Below are 22,116 nucleotides of genomic sequence, written 5' to 3'. Positions count from 1 at the left end.
GCGTGGCTTTACGCCAAATGTAGGTTTTATACATCGCGATTTGAACGTGGAAACGTTCTTATGCAACATTTCTGTGCGTACGCACCATTTATACATGAGGCCCCTGGTGATTACAAACTTCTTCCATTTTATAATTATTTAGGCTACTGTGCTCCTTGAAACACTTACGTTTTTAGAAATGGTTTTATATCCATGCCCTGATTTGTGCCTCACTACAATTTAATGGCAGAGGTTTACATCATGACTTGGTTTTTATCCAGACGTGCAGTGCGAATTGTGGGCCTTATATACACTGGTGTGTGCCATTCTAAACTATGTCCAGTTTGTCAAAGGTGGGCTCCAATTAAGTTCAAGGAGAATTAAAGGACAAGTGATGTACTTGACCACAATCAGTTTTTGATTTGAAATAAATTTGCACACCTTTCTGAAAACATATATTTTTACTATGTCATTATGGGTTATTAAGTGTAGATTGAAGGAAAAAATGGCTAATTTATCCTTTTAAAGTTAAACTAACAACATACTAACTTGTATAGAAAGTGAAGATGTCTGAATACGTTTTGAATCCACTGTGTTTATTTACCACAGAACATTATTGTAGATGTAAATATCGGTTCATACATTAAATCTGTATCGAAATTTTATTGAAAAGTTATATTGTATATATTTCTATCAATATTTGTTAAATGACAAATGTGCCAAAGAATAACACAAACAACATAAAATGATTGAAGTTAAAATTATTTCTGTAACTTGTCTGAACCACACGTTTAGGATCAGAATTGTGCATTGCGCAGATGCACAATTTTATGCTCTTAATTAAAAATAATGGAAGCAACAAATTACTGATGTATACATTAATGGTAAGATATGAAATGTATAGTTTGAGTTTCCCCTCTCTCTGTCTTTCATATTATTTTTACTTTTACAGTAAGGTGATAATTCTTGTCCACTGACAGATTACAGTACACTGACTTGGGAATTTGAAAGCATCGTGAAATGAATTATGCACATTGGTGGTGTAATGTTCTTCAGAAATCCTGCAGTTCAATGCTTAGGTAGAGCGAGGTAGAAGGCAGAACTCATAATAAGGGGGCATTTTGCCAAACCCACTGTACTCCGGTGAGATATCAATTTCTTTGACATCAGTGGGAGCTTTAATTGAGAAGTTTTGTAGAATGGTGGTAAGGAATAAAAACAACTCCATTCGAGCTAGGCCTTCTCCAATGCAGATTCGTTTTCCTATAAAACATTGAAAGAGAAGTTTTAATGGTTTATAACACAAGCCGACATTAAATGTAATTTTTAGAATATTTTGAAATCCACCACTTTAGCATTAATTTCAATTTAGTTTGAAATCTGAAAATAAATGTTCCATTTATCATTCCTTTTCTGAACCCACTTTTTCAAGTACAAAGTCACAGGCTACTGAAGACACAAAGTAGCTGGGGACACAAAGAATGAACAAGGCTTGGATTAGATTCCAGGGCTCTGTCTTACAAACACAAACACACCCTCATCACTGTTCACTTTTGAGGCACCAGTCTGTCTAACAATTCATGGATTTGGACTGTGAAGGTCCCTAATGAAAACTAATGCCATGCATAGGAGGACATGAACACCAAAGGCACCGTGAATGGTAATGCTGTTGGGCCCAGGTATGTTGACATTATCTTTGAAATGCTGTGCCATTGGGGAGATACGCTTAGCAACAACCTGATCATTCTTGAGGCTTATTTACACTAGAATTCCTAAAGCCTACAAAATCCTAGGCCACCTTAACTTCCTTTGCACCTCTCCATTAGCGTCTTTTGTTTTGTAAATGTGTTGATCAGCACAAGCAGCAAGTAGCCTGCTGTCCCATCACCCAACCCACCACCGCAGCTCAACTCGGGCAAAAACGTTCTCCCAGCTCAAGTCTGTTTATCTGGGTATGAGGTGCCTGGAGTTGTATAGGGCAAATAATATATCATTATTTAGGTTTATTTAGTGTTTACTCTAACGGAGTTCGAAAATGCTGTTTTATAGCTTTGTCTGAGATATTTACATTGAGTTGTCACTTTCGTAGGTAGTACCAATTCTGTTTTCATTTACAGTAATTGAGCATCATATGTCTACCCAGTAAGCACATACTAAAGCCACATTTTTCATTGCATAATTGCACATAGCCAAAGCTTATCCTGGCACTATCTGGCACACATGGTAGAAACCAACAGTATTTAAGGAAGGTAAGGCTCTCCCAATGGATTGTGCATGGGGTGTGATAAAGTGAGGCAATGGAAAAGCCTAAAGATGTAAGTGGCCTCTAAGTCAGCATGATACTACTCTCCAGATACACTGGTAAAGTTGTATAAATGGAACTGGCTCTTTTATAATACAATTATGCTGCAAGTTTAGGGGCACCATCCAAAATATCCCACTACGAACAGTCTTGTTATCATAAATAGTCTATCGATTGATGAAGGAGCATCATGGAGGTTGACACGGACTATATTGACTCGACTGTCTGTTGTGTTCATATCAAAGTTTGCAGACTACTGTAAATTTTCATGAATGCAGTACAGCAGCTGATGGAGTTCCTTTCCTCTTGGTAAAAAAACAAAGAGGTGTAGTTGCAGTGTGCTAAAAAAATTGGTTAACTCGGCTGGGCATCACAGGGGTGGGATGAAGCAACTTTTCTGGGGTGGATTTCCATCACTAACTAGCCTGTAATAAGTATGGACAAACATCTCAGCGCTGCACAGTACCACCTCACTCTTTTCATGCTCAGTGCAGCCCCAATTCATTGTTAGTTATGGGCACCTTATAAAGTTGTGACTTGATGCACAAGCGCTCCTCAAAATGTTCTGAAATCTTAATTTTGTTTTATTTTTTTTTTAATTTAATTACTCAAAAAGTGCCTAAATTATATTTTATTTTTTGCTTCATTTCTGTTAGAGATTTGTTCTATTTCTCTATTTATTTATACAATTGTAATTTTTCTTTTGCTATTTGTTAAGCACTTTAAACTCAAAAATGTGCTGTAAAAATAAATGTAGAGACATTTGAAATTCATTAATTTTCAGAATAGTTGCCCTCCTTACAGCAGCAGACTAAAAGCTTTGAAATGGCTTCAGGAAAGAATTTAAGTGCAGTTCATTTATGTATTGCTTGTTTTACCTTGTCATTCTGAGTACCTGTTACTCTTCTGTTGATGACACTGATGGCCCTAGATTTTCCTGTTTCTCATTAGTGGCTGATGCTCCTGCGTTCTCTGTATCCATCATGTGTTTATAGCTTTTTCTGAAACTCTGTAATCAGTTGTATGTACTTCAGTAAGTACAATGGATTCAGAAAGTATTGAGACCTTCACTTTCTGTGCACTTTATTGCATTGTAGGGATAAATTTGTAATCTGCACTCAATTACCCATAATGACAAACTGAAAACATGTTTTCAGAAAGGTTTGTAAATTTATTAAAAATTTAAAAGGTTGATATTTCTTATTCTTAGAAGTATTAGAAACCTTAATTCAGTACTTTGTAGAAGCCTCACTGGCAGCAAATACAGCTTTGAATCAACTTGGGTAAGACTTTATAAGCTTTGCACAGCTAGTTTCGGGTGGTTTATATTATTCTTCCTAGCAGATCCTCTCAAGCTTCGTTAGATTGGATGGAAAGTGTCAGTAAACTGCAATTTTAAGGTTTCTCTGCAGATATTATGTCGTATTTATCAGGGTCACTCAAAGAGAGTGAGACTTGACCTTAAGCCACTTCAGTATTGTCTTGGCTATATGCTTCAGGTCATTCTCATTCTGAGACGAATTGTCACCAGAGTTTGAAGATGCATGCACTCTGGAACAGGTTTCCTTCAAGGGCCTCACTTTGGTTGAATTTATCCTTTCCTCAGTTCTGACCATTCTCCCTATTCCTTATGCTAAAAAGCACCAAGCACCATAATAGCATGATACTATTGGCCACAACTCTTCAGCATATGGATGTTATTAGACAGGTGACAAGCAGTGCAACATCTTCACCAGACATACTGCTCAGAGTTCTGCCCAAACAATTCAATTTTTGCCTCATTAGACCAAAGAATCTTTTTTTCTCATGCTCCCAGAATCCTTTAAATGCCTTTTACACAAACAAGTGTCCACTCTGCAATAAACAGCTGATTGAAGGAGTGCTGCTGAGATGCTTATTCCTGCGATGGGCTCGCCCATCTCAGCAGAGATCTTCTGAAGCTCTTCTAGTTGTGACCATTATGTTCTTTATCACTTCCCTGACCAAGGCCCATCTTACCTGGTTACTCAGTTTGACTAGACGGCCAACTCTCAGAGAGTCAACCCAGAGGTCTGCAGAGAGGTCCTTGGACCTCATGGCTTGGTTTTTGTTTTGCCATACGGTGTGAATTGTGGAGCCTTATTTATACACAGGGGTGTCCCTTTCAAAATGATGTTCAATCAATTCAGTTTGCAATAGTTGGACTCTACTCAAGTTCTAGACACATCTAAAGCAAATAGGATGCACCTGACCACAGTGCCACAACAAAGGGTCTGAATACTTATATAAATGAAAGATTTCAGTTTTGGATTTTTAATAAATTTGCAAACTTTTCAAAAACAGCTCTCTTTGTCTTTGTGAGTTATTGAGTGTAGATTGATGGGCAAAAATGGCCAATGTATCCATTTAAAATAAAATCTACTACACAATAATGTGTGCAGAAACTCAAGGGGTCTTGAATACTTTCTGAACCAACTATGAATCATTGCCACAACATATACAGCAGTGAGTGATTCAGCTCCTTTACAATCTTCTGCCCACAAGAATTGTATAACACTTTTGCATTCTTTCTGGCGCAAACTACCTGACGCAAATCCATGTGTATTTGCACTGAACCACCAGATTAAGAGAGTCTCAGTGAGCTACACCACAAAAATGAATTGGAAGTGAAAAAGGACAGAAACCTTTTGAAGAACATTGGTGATTTTTTTAAACTTACTCAAATCTGTCCATGATATTTTTTAATATACTGTTTGATTGGGGTTCACCAAACTGACTACTATATAATGTATTGTTTCATTGCTTTTACATATTTTCAATAAGCTGTTGGCAAATTTACATTAATTACTGATAGGTAATGAGCTTTTATGAGACTGATCACTTAATCCAACGTAGTGTTCCAGGAGGCTAGAGCCTATCCTACCTTCACAGGACATTTTGACAGGAAAACAGCCCTGGACAAGACACAAGTCTATCGCAGAGCACTGTAACACACAAGAGACCATTTAGAATCAGTAATTAATCTATTCTGCATTTTTTTATGGGGACATTTTAGGAATATTGGCATACCTGGGGGAAAACACTCTACAGGCATAGGGTGAACACGCAAAATCCACAAAAACAACAACCAATCATGGGATTCAAACTGAAAATGCAGCATCCGTGAAGCAGCTACACTAACAACTTTGCTGTGCACATTTGGATGAAATATACCACACTAGTTAATAATGATGTTGATTTAAAATACATAATGAATAGTAATAATTACAATGCATTCACATTAAGCCGTTTCTGTATATAAGGCACCTCTGTAAGATTTCAGAATATGTCGGTTCTTACTAAAGAAACACTCAAAAGTACCAACCTGCAGAGAATGGCATGAAAGCATCATTCCTTTTAAAATGTTCGTTTTCATCCAGAAAATGATTGGGATTGAAGTTCTCTGGGTCCTTATATTGTGTTGGATCGAAGTGAACAGAATTCAAGACAGGAAAAATAAAGGTGTCCTAAAAGTAATACATAGATAGTTATTTCTGACTCAGGCTTATGGACCTTTGTGAAGATTGTCTTTGTCCAAGTTGCAAATGGAAACTTTGTTCCACAAGGTTCTTGTCAAAACATTTCACTAAACAATTAGTGTAGTGGATATTTTACTAAAATAGTTTTATACCTTAGGAATATTGTATTCATTGAATTTTGTGTCTCGTGTTGTCGCTCTTGGGATGCCAATCGGTACAATGTCAATGAATCGCTGAATCTCATGTATCACAGCTTCTGTGTAGGGCATCTGGCTTCTGTGCTCCATACAAGGGCTGCGATTTGGGCCAATCACTTGCAAAATCTCTTCATTAATTTTTTCTGTAACATTTTGGATAACATAAAACAAATTCTATGTTTACATTTTAATTTACTTAGGTGAGTATTGTAACAACAAAGTTGATTTGACACTAGTATTCTATAGGCTTATTTAAAGATTTAGATAGATAGATAGATAGATAGATAGATAGATAGATAGATAGATAGATAGATAGATAGATAGATAGATAGATAGATAGATAGATAGATAGATAGATAGATAGATAGATAGATATCATCTTAATGATGAATTGAAGTACAATGTGCTAAGAATAGGCAAGTAGAGTATTAAAGGAGTACTCCACCCAAACCCCATGAAGTTTATAGTGATGAGCAAGAAAAAAAAATAATCTCATGTTCTCATGGAGAGTGGGGATAACAAACGTTCTGATTGAATGGGTGTCTATGTTAAATTATAATAATTAACTATATTTATATAGCGCTTTTCACACTACTGAAATGCTGGACAGTTTGACATCCGTGGCAGAGCGACGGGCGCTGAGCAGGCTCCTGTCAATCATGGAGAATCCACTGCATCCACTAAACATTGTCATCTCCAGACAGAGGAGCAGCTTCAGCGACAGACTGCTGTCAATGTCCTGCTCCACTGACAGACTGAGGAGATCGTTCCTCCCCGACACGATGCGACTCATCAATTCCACCAGAGGGGGGTTAACATTAAAATTATACAAAGTTGTCTGTATACCTACATTGTTATCGGCATTGTTATCACTCTTTAATTTAATATTGTTCTTTATCAGTATGCTGCTGCTGGAGTATGTGAATTTCCCCTTGGGATTAATAAAGTATCTATCTATCTATCTATCTAGAGAAAGGAGAACCACTTCAATCACCACCAATGTGTAGCACCCACCTGGATGATGTGATGACAGCCATTATTGCGCCAATACGCACACCACACATTAGCTATAAGGTGGTGAAAGGGTGAGAGAGATAGCCAATTAGAAACACTACATGATTAGGGAGCCAGAATGAACAAGGCCAGGGTGAGCAATTCAGTCAGGATATCAGGATAAACCCTACTCTTTTCAAAAGATGGGCAAGAATCTTTAATGACAACAGACAGTCTGGACCTCATCCTAAGGATGGTGCCATTTTTACAGCATCATGGCCCTGTCACTGCAATGGGGCACTGGGATCCACACTCAGACCACAGGGTAAGCAATCACTGATGGCCTCACTAACACATTTTCCAGCAGCAAACCAAGCTTTTCCTAGATGATTTCCCATCCAAGTACTGGCCAAACCCAAACTTGCTTAGCTTCAGGTGAATGACATGTTCTGAGGTGCAGGTAGTATGTTGACCACAGCAAACTGTATAAAAACATCTATGGAAAAAAAAGTTAGTTGTGTTGCACAATCCATGCATGAAATCACCCAGTCATATTTCACAATGGGCAAAATGCTTGCATTTTTTACCAAAATATTGTTAATACTTTTGAAAAATCAGACGTGAACCCTGGCCTCCTTGTAGCGAGGCAGCAAAGCTAGCAGTAGACCACCATGCCACTCATTTTATCATTATGATTATTAAAATAATAATAACAATGGGAAAAAAAAAAACATTTAAACCAACAAGTACTAAAAATCTTACATCCATTCAACTTACTTTCAACATGAGGGAATTTTAAAAGAAGTAGGAGTCCATATTGTAATGTCACACTTGTTGTCTCAGTTCCAGCAAAAAATATGTCAAGTGCTGTTACTACCAGGTTTTCATGATGAAATTCTGAATTTAGGTTTCCTTTATCCTAAAATGGAATAAAGATGAGAAGCTGTGAAATAGCACTCTTAAGTATAAAACAGATTACGATTTTTGAGTATGTTTATGCTAGATTACCACATTCCTTTCTGTGCAAACTTCCTAGCCATTATGACTGGAAATCAGTTGTTCTAATAATGGGGTAGTCAGGGTTGATTTCTACTTGGCACCTGCAAACACTTATTGGGATTTATTTATATCCAAGTTGACTTGCAAATCACAACAGTAGGACTGGTTCTAATACTTCTATAACATGTGTGAGCTTCAGGTAAACTGAGACGGTGAGACGCACTGAATTTACAGTGTTATGTTTTGTAGCTGAATTGGAAGAGTGCACAGAATCACCAGATTCATGTTAGACAGTGTAGTGCAATGCCAAGGCGTCTTCCTACTAACGTCATTAGATTCATTGTGTGAACCTGATTATGTTAATAAAAGTCACTTAACCTGTATACTCTTCTTGTAAAAACACATTTCTAAACACTTACAATTTACTCTGATTTTATACATTACCTAGGGTCTGACAAATAAACAGCCATAACAACAACAATAATAATAATAGTACTATTATAAACACATTTAGTATGTTCAGTATGTCTGGTGTTTCCAGGATTTGGTCACATGGCAATAAGACAGACGGCGGGTTCTGAACAGACTGCAAAGACTATAATTCAGTAGTATAGAAAAGGAAAGCATGTTGTCTCACCTCTAGTATTTTGATTAAAAAGGCGTCAATGTAGTCCCTAGGGGATGATGGGTCAAAAGACTTTTCGTGATCTTCTACAATTTTTGCCACAAACTGTTTCTGTTTTTTATAGTTTTCAAACAGTAGATTGTGGGATCCCCAGAGGTACTTCACAACGCTAGGAAAAAGACTGTACATCTGCAAAGAAAAGATATTGAGTATATTTTTCTCCATTTATTTTGTTGTATCTCTTTCATTCCTCTGTGGTAAACGTTACATAACGCTGTCCACTAAATTCAAGCATAATTCACATTGTTGTACAGTTTAAATTCTCTATGCATCTCTACTGCTGAAAAAAAAAATAGAATTTACACCAATAGTATGAACAGATGCTTCTTGAAATATAACAAATTAAAACATTTACTTGGAGGAAGTGAGCTCAACAGTAGATAGAAGGGTAGATTTGAACATCAAATCCATGATCATAAAAATCTTTGCTATAATAAGAACTGCAGCAAAGATATTATCCTCCATAAACATCGAATACAAGAGTTCAAAGCCAAAGGTGCACTCAGTGACCACTATAGTAGTTTGCTCCTCATAACAGTCAGTGGATTCAGATGGTATTCAGACCTCTTTACTTTCTGCACACTTGATTGGGATGTAGATTTAAGTCTGAATGGATAAATTTGCCATTTTTGCCCAACAATCTACACTCAATCATAATGAGAAAGAGAAAATATATTTTCAAAAATGTCTGCAAATTTATTAAAAATCAAAAACTGAAATCTATGCAATGTGAATTCATCCAGTCAAATACTTACTATGTCCCAGATACAGGTATTTTTACTAAAATATTGTTAAATATGGAACTATTGGAAAATGCTTTCATGACCTAAAATGGAACTCGCTCAAACATGAATAAGCATTTGATTGTAGTCCCACCTCACGTTCTTGCAGTTACATTCCTTTCCACAAATAGAGAACCTCAGAATTATTTAGCGGCAGTCTTTGAAACTGTACGGGTGAGTTGACCTTCTGCCTGAAGAATATTCTCCTCCTGGTATTTTCTCTCACGTTTCATTAACTTTTAACCTTGAGGTGTACATGTCTCTGTGAGCTTTGCATCGTCACTACCACGTGTAATTCAGTCTTCACCAATGGCTAGGCTGTTACTGTGCTGGACGTGTGACCAATAAATGACTGCAGGAGGCAGGTCTTCAATTCAACTGCACATCTACGTCTGAATATCCACTTTAATTCACAAGACTGTCTTCTGTAAATGATTTACTAAACAACGTTTGTAAAAGTACATGTGTTTGGGACCTTGTGAGCATAAGATTGGCTAACTTCACATGTGCAACATAAGTAACATGCTGTTTTGATATTATTTGCTGTTATCAAACATTGGTCAGCATTGACTTACACTGCATCATATTTGAGTGTTTTAGGTTTCGAAGAATCTATGTCCACAGCATGCTAAACCCACCAACATAAATTAAGAACACATTAAACCAAGTAGTTTGGTACAATGCTGAAGAATCTGTTCATTTAATATATGACAGAAAAATACTAGGCAAAAATTTAAGACCCAGCATAATTTTAGTCTCTTACGTTTGTGCAATGTCAAAATTGGACAAAATGCTTCCATTCGCCAGATGAATTATATCTTTACCATTTGTTTTGCCATCCTGTCACTGTTGAGCACTTGTGAATAAGTAAATTTCTTTTTCCCATCAATCTGACAGCAAAACTCACAAACTAAAAACTATGAGGTAGCCAAAGTGACAAACATGCAAAGATTATGACTGTGAACTAGCAGTGTCTAAGACACAAAAAGCAATTATGAGTAGATTGAGCATTCTTTACGTACAAGGCTGTATTCAGTAATGGATGTCACATCTGTTGGCTGGAAAAGAGGTGTGGTTATGAACAATCAGCAGTTTAACATGAAAAACAAATGACCGCTCAATAAACTAGAACTGTCTTTGCCGTAGCAAGTGAATTAAGAAGAGTCATAGTTCTGAGTGAGGATAATAATCAAAGACCTACCTGAACCCAAAAACTGTCCACAAGGCGTAGGTTTTCATTGAGTAGATCAAGTAATTTGTGAAACTCTTCATCATTGTATTCGTAGCGTTTCCCAAACATAATTGAGCAAATGATGTTTGACACAGACCGCTTTAAGAAAAATCCAGGATTGAAGGGCATCTCTGATGAAAACAAAGTAATAAAAAACATTTAGCAGGCTAAAACTTGAATTAAAAAAAATAATTTTCCTGAATGCACTTAAAGGAGCAACAAAACACCTTGGTTTATCAGTTTTATCATACTGACAAAAATAATTAAGTATGGAAAAAATATAGTGTATGGAAGTTAAAGTCTGTAACACTGTAAGATGATTTGCTAGGATCCCAGTTTATCAAGTTCATCAAGCTAATCACCTGTTCTACTACAACAACACTTTATACCTCAGCTCCTCTAATTAGTCATAGACTTTGTAAAATAGTTATATATATTTAGCCTAATTATAAAACAGACGTATTCAGCACTATCAAAACGTAAAATTATTTTTAAGAACAACCCAAAATCAAAATCTATATTCACATCAAGTTGGGTTTATAGAATCGAGTCCTGGAAATAGGTGACCGGAAAGATGTGCACAGAAAAAAAGTGCACAGGAAATATCCGCACAGAAAAAAGCGTACAGTCATATAAGCGCATGGAAAATAAGCGCACACGGAAAAATGCGCACACAGGAAAAACTGCACGTGGAAAATGTGCGGATACGGCAAAGGCGTATATGCAAAGAAGAAAAACATTTTATATTATACATCGCAATAAATGAAATTGTATAATTGTTCACTAAATCTATCTATCTATCTATCTATCTATCTATCTATCTATCTATCTATCTATCTATCTATCTATCTATCTATCTAAACGTACTGTATTTATAAGCTTGTATGTTTTAATTTGTGCTTATTGGGGTAGTGGGCTGTAAGATGGTCCATAAAATAAAATAGTCATTAATCCTTTTATTACTGTCATTGTTGTGCCTAAATTACCATTTCTAGGAAATTATTATTCTTTACAATAGTTTTCAGAATTTATATTATATCTTCTTATGCCACAGGTAGGCAAATTAGGGTTTTATAGTTTTGATTATGGCAAGTAAGTAAAGGTCGTCCTATAAATAGGCCACACAGTTAGAGTTTTCTTTAATCTTCCCTAACTTTCGAGCAAGGCAAGTCAACATTTTTTTTTTTGAATAAGCGAGATGGAGTTTTCAACCAGTCAGAAAGGCAAGCAAATTCTCAGTTACAAGGGATTTGAATATCTGCGTTTTCGCGCAACAAATGGAATAGATACTTGGAGGTGCCATGAAAATCAATCAACAAAGTGCCATTCCTTAATGAGAACGAAGAACGGAGACATTGTATAAGAGCAAACCAGTCATTGTTCTACTATAATAAAAAATGTCTAGCAGTATAGGTGGAGTATATTTTATATTTGTAATAGTTACTGTATATGTCGCCGTCAAGAAATTCTTGATTTTTTAAAATTATATTTGTTCTTTCTGGTTACTGTTTTCCTTCATATTAATGAAATTAGATCATTTCTGGATGCAGTGTTTTTGTCACAGGTTACAGACAATCATTCAGATGTAATTGGATATTATTAGACTATATACAGTATAATGGTAAAAAAAGATACATAAGTATTAAATATTACTGCAGTCTGCAATTCAGTTGAATATCCACCGTAGGTTACAACTTTAAATGCTAACACTTAAGGAGGTGACCAGCATCTGGAGCCCCTAAAGAATTCCATGGTACAGTGGATAAAACGGGTGCTTAGTGTAAAAATTACAAACACACATATTTGAGTCTTTATTTTGGGCCTTCCACTGTTTCCCTGAAGAACCTAAAACATTTGTGCTATTTTTTAGGGTGGCTCCAAATTGTCCTACTATGACAAAATATGGCTGTGTGCATTGAAATGAACTGATATCCATCCAGGGTTTGTTACTGCCTCATGCTACATGCTGTCAGTGCAGGTTCCTGCTCCTTGTGACCCTGATATGATTCATTGGTTTTACAAATGGATTGCTGAATAGATGGATGGATGGACAAACTCACTGTGGCAAGAGATACCCCCTGCCCCCTGTGTCATGGGAGTTCAACAGCAAATAGGACAGAAATGAAGCAGGTCAAAATCTAAGGATCATGAGCCTTAGAGGTTTATTTTCTTTGAAATATTTGTAGGCTGAATTATTGATTATCTCTTTACTGTTTCCAGATGACGGTGGTGCAGGGGTAGCAATTAGGAGACCTGGGTTCGCTTCCTGGGTCCTCTCTGCGTGGAGTTTGCATGTTCTCCCCGTGTCTGTGTGGATTTCCTCCCACAGTCCAAAGACATGCAGGTTAGGTGCATTGGCGATCCTAAAATTGTCCCTAGTGTGTGCTTGGTGTGTGTGTGTGCCCTGCAGTGGGCTGGCGCCCTGCCCGGGGTTTGTATCCTGCCTTGTGCAATGTGTTGGCTGGGATTGGCTCTAGCAGACCCCCGTGACCCTGTGTTAGGATATAGCAGGTTGGATAATGGATGGATGGATAAATACTGCCAGATGGCTTCAACTGTAACATTGTCCAGTCACATTTTCCCATTTATTTAGTAACACGAGCTGTTAATACCTAGTTATTGCTGTTTTATCAAGTTGCTATTTGGATAGGATCTGACTCCCTGTAGCTTCTCAATGGATTAATTGTGCGCAAATAAAATTGACATCAAATAGAGCCTAATTAAAAAAGAAAAACCTAATTAATAAAACAATATTTATTTCTATGGATATATTGCATTACATTTTTCTATTCACCATTGCATTTGTCAATTTATTGCATGATATTTTGCATGTTTTCTGATAACATACTGTAAATGGTGGAGTCGGTGTGGAATTTGCATCTCCTCCTCATTTCTGCATAGGTTTTCCTGCCACTTCGCAAAGATATGCTTAGTTGGGTATCTGGTGATGCAAAATTGGCTCTGAGTAAGTGGGCCAGGCTCAGCCCATGCCTTTTAAGGAAAAGGATTAATTAAGTTTGGTCAGGATTAGAAACGAGGACATTAGAGGGTCGGCTCAAGTTGGACGGTTGGGAGACAAAGTCAGAGAGGCAAGATTGCGTTGGTTTGGACATGTGCAGAGGAGAGATGCTGAGTATATTGGGAGAAGGATGTTAAAGATAGAGCTGCCAGGGAAGAGGAAAAGAGGAAGGCCTAAGAGAAGGTTTATGGACGTGGTGAGAGAGGACATGCAGATGATGGGTGTAACAGAGCAAGATGTAGAGGACAGGAAGATATGGAAGAAGATGATACGCTGTGGCAACCCCTAACTGGAGCAGCCAAAAGAAGGAGAAGATTAATTAAGTGTGATAATGTGTTACATTGATTACTGGCTACATGACCCTGAACTGGATCAAGTGGGTTCAAAAATGTATAGAGTAACCACGCACTTGGCTTGTAAATGAAAGTATGCTATATAAGAATAAATCAAATTGAAATGTCTGACAATCAATAGGGGAGACTGCCTGCTTTCTTGACAAATTAAGGAGTTGCCAGAGTGTTGCTCATTTCCTTCTACAAATGTAAACTTGTAGGTTTAATAAATTGACTACTGGACATCTTTTTAAACACTACATATACAAGATACAGTTGTAGTATACTTTTGTATGAGATACACTTTAACATTTTTGACTGACATATTTCAGGTAAGAGGTCTAAGCCTGAAAGTCTTGTCCTGCAGAACAGAAGTGTACTTTACTCTGGGAAAGCTAAAAGGCCAAGCAGGACTGAGAGTATTTTACATACTTAAAAAGTGAAGAAAGATCCTTTGAATGTTTTATGTAGCTGGTATGTTTGCAGCTTTAAGCAGCTTTTGACTCCCATAAGAAAATAACCTTGAGCTTGCGATACTGATTTAGTAACGTTCCTGTGTGACTTAAGAAAGCAACCTTAGAAGTTAGGAACATTTCAAAGGTGATCTAACAACACAATATAATAACTCTGAATATGAGAAACCTTTTGTTTTCTTAATTTCTTCGACCAGGAAACTAATTTCCTCCTGGATGCGCTCTTCAATACTGCATTTTCCCATTCCAAAATTCCTCAGCGTCATGAGGGAAAAGCGTCGAAGCTGCTTCCATCTGTTTCCATTAGTGAACGCAATTCCTGAGCAATCAGAAGAAGACAAAATTCCTTTTAATAGGTGAACTTACAATAAATAGAAGATATGCCTCTCTAAATGGAAGTATGGAACTAAAATCTCAATCACTGTTAGGACTGCATCTAGATTTTTTGATGCCCTAAAAAGGATACCTATTTTGGTCTCCTCATCCCCTTTTCTGTATTGATTGCGAAACCCCCAGCAGCTGCTTAGCTTGCTTATGCCTGAGAACAACCATACTTACCATATCCCTTACTGGTCCTATCTGTAATTGCAAAGTCAGGTTTTGCAGCAAAGTCCTCAGCTTGATCCACGAGGGCTTTCTTCACATGGTTGTATCCACAAATTACCACCACCCGCCTAGGTCCTAAATGCAATGTGAATACCTGTCCATATTTGTCAGCAAGCTACAAGAGAAAGAAATTGTTATTAATAACACTAATGAAAATAAACAGAAACTTTATATTTTTCTGCTTTGTATCCATCCTCTCATCCATTTTCTGCCCCACGTATCCAGTCTGCCAGTATCTATCTAAGCAGCATAAGGTTAAAAGAAGAAACCAACCATAAATGGCACACCAGGCTATATCAGGGCATACTGACACACACTCTCATACATTCGTCTCCAAAATAAAACACCACTGGAGGTAATTCAGCCTTCACAAAGACAAAAGCAATGACTGATTCAACCTTTATGGACTAATTTTGAAAATCTTTGTAATTAATACACTGTTCAGTGTGAGTGACTGCACTGGAGAACACAGTTGCTCTTGATTACATTCTGCCACAACTATAAAATAGTCATTTACCTTGACATTAGGAAATGGTTACATTGCTAAAAGTAAAATTACAATAAAACTATTGCATAAGGAAATAAAATAAAACAAAATATAGGAACCCAAATCATGGTAGCCTATGGAGTGAAGCTGGGGAGGCAAAATATGTCAGTTATTTTAGATTTCTCATGAAATCAACAAGCGTGAGAATAACATTTGGCCCATCAAGCCCCCTCTGTTTGGTCCCCATGTAAAGCAATGATATACAGTGTGACATGATCACTTGGTTGCTCTTCACAGCTTTTGCTGCTGTTATGTCTTTGTTGTGGAGTCACACCCAGACCTGAGCACATAATTCCAAATTAGGACTCCATTCATAATTTTTTTTTACATTAAGCAGGTGATCCGCTGATTTATACTGAACAGTTATATTTTATTGTTTTGTTATTTAATAATTTAACATATTACTACCCTTTTAATTGCTTCTTGATGTTGCCCAGGGGATAACAATGTCTGATAACACAAACTCTTTAACCATTACAGATTTTGCTTTTTGTAGGTCATTACTCTTCATCTTAATAAAGCTTAAAATTAATGTTCCTTTTATTTACATGTTGCACTTTGACCTTACTGTAATAATATGCAAGTATTTGTCCAAATCAAGCAACACATAAAGTACAGTTTGTATTAGTTGTCATAATGGAAGAACCATATGTCACATATTTTTGTTTATTGCATTATCAAAGTGTTTAAAATTATGAAGGGAATTAGTACAGTGGATCCCATCAGTTATTTGAACACAAATTCTGCAACAAGAAAATCGGCACATGGTTGGAATCTTGTTAAAGAAGATTTCACACAAATGGTTAGAAAGTTTTTCTTCCTGCAAAGAACCAAAGACTATGGAATAAATTACCAAGTAGTGTGGTGGAAAGTAGATGAGTAGTGTGGTGGAGACAAGGTGTTTTAAGGACCTTCAAATCTCAACTTGATGTTATTTTGGACAATCTTGGCAAATAAGATAGACAAGCTTATTGAAGTGAATGACCTATTGTACTGGCCTAAACCATTTTGGGAGAAAATGTTTGTATATTTGATAGTCTTGGATTTAAAATCACTTCTGACAACCTAACAGCAGTATTTGGAGCAACACCAGATGGCTTAAAAGTGTGCAATGAAAAATCAGCTGTAAAAAATCTGAATTAGCATAAGCTGCCCTAATTTAGGGGAGTTTATAAGAAATGTAATATGAGGGAGAAGTACAAAATAAGCAAGAATAGTTGCATCATATATTTGAAATATTATGCAGGGTAATGTGTGCTTCAATTAAAATATTTATAAGTCTAAATATTCTCAATTGTAATAGAAATGTGTAATTTTTCACCCTCAGATTGAAGTCCATACAGGGCTGACCTTGAAATAATCTAAAACGATACCACACATGCTTATGTTTGAAATGTATCATTTTTAACCTTCTGGGGGTTGTTCATAGCGTGCTAGGTCCACCAGTAAAGAATCAAATATCAAAAATATTTTCATTTTAGAGCATTAAAACATTTGTAAATTTAACAGTGTAGACACCAGCAACCTCCAAACCTCGGCTGATCCATTTTTTTCAAATTCTGTGAAAAGGAATAATAACTTTGACCCCTCATATCCCATTACAGGGTGAATCCCTTGGGTCGACTGATGTGGTATGCACAACTTCATGTCATTCTAATCATTTTCACTGAAAATAAATATGGTTTACTCTTTATCGTAAAGGTGTAATTTCCTGCACAATATAGTGTCCAAAAATGGCCTAAAAATGAGGGCTTTCTGGTCTAGAGGGACCTAGAGGGGTTTAGAGTCAGGAGTTGCTGGATACAAAAACTGAGGTGATTTCATAGGGTTCATGAGTACTTCTTAAGTACACGGTGTCAAATAATGCACTACCTGCATAAAGACTTATTTTAGTAAACTTGGAGAATCCTAATCCACTTTTTATAACTCAGTGGGAAAATTATGTTATATATTATCTCAAATTTGAAAAGATCTAATCTCTCTATTATAATAAAAAAAATCCTGAGTCGAGACAAGACTTTTTAGCCTGGGATGAGACGTGACTTTTTCAGAGAGATACTTTCACGTCCTGCTAGACGAGACTTTGTGCCAAGAGATTTAACCACGCCCGGGGCCAGAAATAAAGCCTGTGAATGTGCTGGACCCGGCAACCCCTGCTGTGTTCAAATACAGAATGACAGTGGATTGTCGCTAGTGCAGCTATCACAGAAGAATTTCAGAGGATACCAACACAGATGTGCCAAGCCACCTGTGCCAACGTTGCTCTTCGTCTTCTGACGGGTATCAAACTGGATGACGCATTGGTGGACCACACCATGGGGAACAGGGGATGAAAAAACATTTAAGGTTCTTAATGTTCATGTTCCATTATGTTACTTGATAATAACATTGGCAGTTTCCTGACAATAATGTCTTTTCAATCATTTACATAAATATGGGCCATCCTGTAATGTATATATATATATATACATATCTACAGTATATATCCTGAACAAAAGACAGCTGGAACCATCATCACCACATTTTGTAGTAATTTGAGATTTTGAGCTGAAGGACATTGGGCAGACTGTAAAACAAGTGCTCCACTGTGCACTTTCAGATGATGGTGAGGAAAAAATGGAGGCATCCGGGCCTTCCTCAGATATCTGAAAAAGTAAAGACATGATGAGCCTTCTGGATAATAGATAGCTGAGATGTTATCAGTGACGGTGACTCCCACAAATGGTTATGTTTGCCACAGCATCCCCAGCAATGTACATGGTAGTGTGGTCTGATTCCACCTTTCTGTAGTCTATAACTACCTGCTGTTTGGTTTTGCAGACCAACACACACTGGCACCCCTGTGTCAGAAGGCTCACCTCTGTAAGCTGTATCATCTTTGTTGATGAAAAGCCAACAACAGTATTGTCATCAGCAAATGTAATGGTGCAGTTGGAACTGTCTGGCCATACAGTCAGTGGAGTAAAATGAGTACAGCAGGGGACTCAGCACACAACCCTGTGGGCTGCATGTGTTTAGGCTCAGTACACAGCAAGAGATGCTGCCCGACCAGAACATGCTGGGGTCTACCAGTTAGAAGGCACAAAACCCACTTGCAGATGGTGAAAGTAATCCCAAGAGATTGGTGGTCAGATTTGATGGTACTGTATATCAATGTAAAATGCTGAGCGAAAATCTATATGACATAAGGTGTGGTATCCTTTGTGGAGCAGCTGGAACATATAAGGGAAATTTTCTGCATGCTTTACCTTTTCCTTTTATTATTATTTTTTTTTACCGTTAATCACTCCCTACTTAAATCTTACCTTGGGAAACTCTGAATTAGCAGTTTTGCTTTAAACTGGTTCAAGTTCAACCTCACAGACAGATCCTGGCCTAACTCTTCACCCTCTCCACAGAAACTTTCTACAGTATCATTGGCTATTTTCAAAATAAACCTTTAAGTGTGCCTTTGGTAGTTTTTAATGATTAACTTTTATCTATGGGTCTTAATACTCTATTACTATTTATATATTAACTGTTTTACTGGAAGGGAGGCACAGTGGTATGGCTACTGCCTATCAGGGAGTAGACCAGGATTCACATCCCACGTCTTCCCTGTGCATAGCTCGCATGTTCTTCCCATGTCTGCGTGGGCATCCTCTGTGTGCTCTAGTTTCCCCCCACAGTCCAGACACATGTTGGCTATTAGCCCTAGTGTGTGTGTGTGTGTGTGTGTAATTGTGTTCGCCCTGCAGTGGACTGGCATTCTGCCCAGGGTTTGTCCCTGCTTTGCATGATGTGCTAGCTGGGATATGCTCCAGTAGACTCCGTGACCCTGTTCAGGACTAAGCGGGTTAGAAAATGACTGACTGTTTTAGTAGGTGTATACATTAAGCATACAATATTTATTAAATTTCTTTTGCTTTTATTTTGTGAATATAATGTGATTAAAAATTCGACTTAGAAAGGACTCGGAAGAAGTGAAACTGACATGCCAAACGCTGCCACTGCATATATCAAGTATATATTCCCCCCTTCCAAAGTTAATTTTTATGAATGGAAGAAGGCTTTGCGTCTCACAAACATGTTGTTTTAAATGAACTTTCATATTTATCTCCCTCTCATTTTCACGATGACGCCCGTCATGCACAACATGAAACATGAGGACCAGTGAATGCGGAAAAGTGCGAGAAAATAAAGCAGTGGAGTACGTAAAGGCTGAAAGTTATACAGGACCATTAAAACAGAAGATCGTTGCGTGACCGTTGGCACTGTGTGCCCAGTAGTTACCTGGCATCCGATCTGGAGCGAATACTTTTAACAACTGCTGCTGCCAAATTAGACCCTTTTGTGGACTTGCCACGTATGAGGTTTGACAGTTAATAACTAACCGCGTTAGCTCACGCGGAACAAAGGTTACAAAGTTTCAAACTATCTGTAATGCGTTTGTATTCGAAGAAGACGTGATGTGTTGATTTATGTTTCTTTTCACATGACATTTTATCAGTTTTAACAGATGGCTGTCTGGTGTAGCCGTTGAGGCAGTTGACAGGTCACTGGACTGCAGATTCAAATGTCGCCACTGATGCATATCAGAGACTCTTTACGCGTGCAATTCATAAGTGAACTGATTAGCTTTGTAGATTGCACTGTACTCGAAAAACACTTGGGTTCTGCTTTACAATGAAACGAGGCACAAATTAATAAATACCGACGTAAGACTTGCGGAGCGGTAACGCCCGTTAACGTTGTCACCTCACGGTTACCTCTGGAGCTTTTGAAAGCCTTTCCCATGTTCCTGTGCTTTCCTGTTGCGTCACACATACTTTTTAAACACACTGATAACCTGATCGGCGACTCAAACCTGTCAAACGTGCTGGAATGGGAGCCCCTCGATGCAATGATGGCTCCAAACAGCCAGAACTGAAAATATTGCTAAATATATAGTGTGTGTGTGCTAGCAAAAGAACTAACGTGTAGGTTAAATTTAGCCTACCTTTGTTTTACAGAATTATGCAAGTTAAATTGTATTATATACTAACCTTTAGAAAAGCATTCACCAATGTTTCTCCTTTTAGGTGCAATAAATTTCCCAGAAGAGGCAACGGTCGAGGTCCTGGAGGAAGAGATTGCTTTGGTCCAGATGTATTCTTTCTAACAATTAAAAATAAAAGTGTACTGAAAAACATTAAAGAAACACTAATGCAGAGCCCTAAATCCATAATGATTCTACGTACGTGGTTTAATAGCACTTCCTCTAAAGTTTATTCTGGGAAGGGCCAGGAAGTTTACAATAATCTGAAGAAGCACTTTGTTGGCACACAAAGTTCAGAGTGAAAGAAAACGGGCTGGGCCGACTCCCTGCTCCGAATTCAAAGACGCCGGTCTTGCAGTGCCACCTACTGGATTGGAATTTTTATTATTGAAATTGCAGTATGCTGTAGTTAAGGAACCGCGAGACCAAGTACAGAATAATGCAGATATAGTAAATAGATGGATGTATTCGTATTTACGGAAATTTTTAAATCGGTACCCATGTGTTATAACAGTCAGTAAGAGAAAAACTTCATCGTTTTTTTGCATTCGTTTATTTACAGAAGAAAAACAAGAAAACGTATAATTTGATTTTTAATTACTCTTGAAGCATTACTTCTGTCGCGAGGTTTCTGATGTCCTCAAGTACAGTATCAAAAGGGTCTTCCCCGTTCGGCTTTTTCTACGCATGTACTGAATGGAGAAGCGCTATCTGGGTTGAGTGGCGAGGTTATAACACACACGTACCTTTAATTCCAGCATAGGTCAGTCCTCCTATACCACCTGAAAAATTCGGGCATCTACTTTGTGAACTCACTCTTTCCACTACGGCATCACGAGTAGTATGAATCTTCTCTGGGTACTCTGGACGGCAAGCAGAAATTAACGCCGAATGGGCTACCAGATCTCAGCAAGTATTATAATTTAAGTACTTGAAGATGCCTGCACATTACCCCTTATATGTAAAAAAAAAAATGTCTTAAACAATGCTAATTTGACCAGTTTGGCATTTGTAGCTGCTGGTAAGTAAGGCAGGATCAAGCAAGGGTCAAACGCGAGCCGAAAGAAACCTCAGTCCAAAAGTTCGTTTTAAAAGATTTAGTCAAAATTCAGAGCAAACAGTCCATACAAGAATAAGGAAAAACGGATTGTTACATACGTAGAATAAAAGGCAAAAGAGGGAAAATGTCATTTCTAAACTTAGCCTTTCTTGTCAATCTTCAGTTGTTTAAAGATGCCATTGCTTTACTTCGCCTTCAGTACGCTCTAAACGCAAGGCACTGCATGTTCAATAGAGCTCATTGCGTTACATATGGGGTACATTAAGGCACCGTCTAAAACCGTGTGCGCTTCATGTCTTACTCGCGGCAAGGTAGGTCACTAACTGAGACTAGTCTAGAATCAGAGAGACAAGAAGTAGTTAGAATATACCAATGCAGTTCAGCTTGTGGGGGTTAT

The 22,116-nt window shown here is 37.6% G+C and overlaps 1 protein-coding gene across 1 annotated transcript; it reads right to left on the bottom strand.

Moving 5' to 3' along the window:
* Window positions 1-906: 906 nt before the first annotated feature.
* LOC114657391 (cytochrome P450 2B11-like) lies at window positions 907-20,947 on the bottom strand. Its single transcript, XM_028809188.2, has 9 exons — window positions 20,667-20,947; window positions 15,048-15,210; window positions 14,659-14,808; window positions 10,636-10,796; window positions 8,605-8,781; window positions 7,746-7,887; window positions 5,931-6,118; window positions 5,625-5,766; window positions 907-1,242 (listed from the first exon to the last, which is right to left on the bottom strand). Exons 1-9 carry the CDS (start codon window positions 20,844-20,846, stop codon window positions 1,055-1,057), a joined length of 1,491 nt encoding a protein of 496 aa, XP_028665021.1. The 5' UTR covers window positions 20,847-20,947; the 3' UTR covers window positions 907-1,054.
* Window positions 20,948-22,116: the final 1,169 nt, after the last annotated feature.

The sequence above is a fragment of the Erpetoichthys calabaricus genome, chromosome 9 (assembly GCF_900747795.2).
Source record: "Erpetoichthys calabaricus chromosome 9, fErpCal1.3, whole genome shotgun sequence".
Classification (NCBI taxonomy): Eukaryota; Metazoa; Chordata; class Cladistia; order Polypteriformes; family Polypteridae; genus Erpetoichthys; species Erpetoichthys calabaricus.
This window is presented reverse-complemented; position numbering and strand designations above follow the sequence as displayed.

Excerpts from the sequence above, each read along its gene's own strand:
- LOC114657391 (XM_028809188.2), bottom strand. The coding sequence starts at position 20,846 with ATGGATTTAGGGCTCTGCATTAGTGTTTCTTTAATGTTTTTCAGTACA. Across the intron at positions 8,782-10,635 it reads TGGACAGTTTTTGGGTTCAG|ATGTACAGTCTTTTTCCTAG; the intron begins GTAGGTCTTTGA and ends TTTTCTTTGCAG. Across the intron at positions 1,243-5,624 it reads TTTCATGCCATTCTCTGCAG|GAAAACGAATCTGCATTGGA; the intron begins GTTGGTACTTTT and ends AATGTTTTATAG.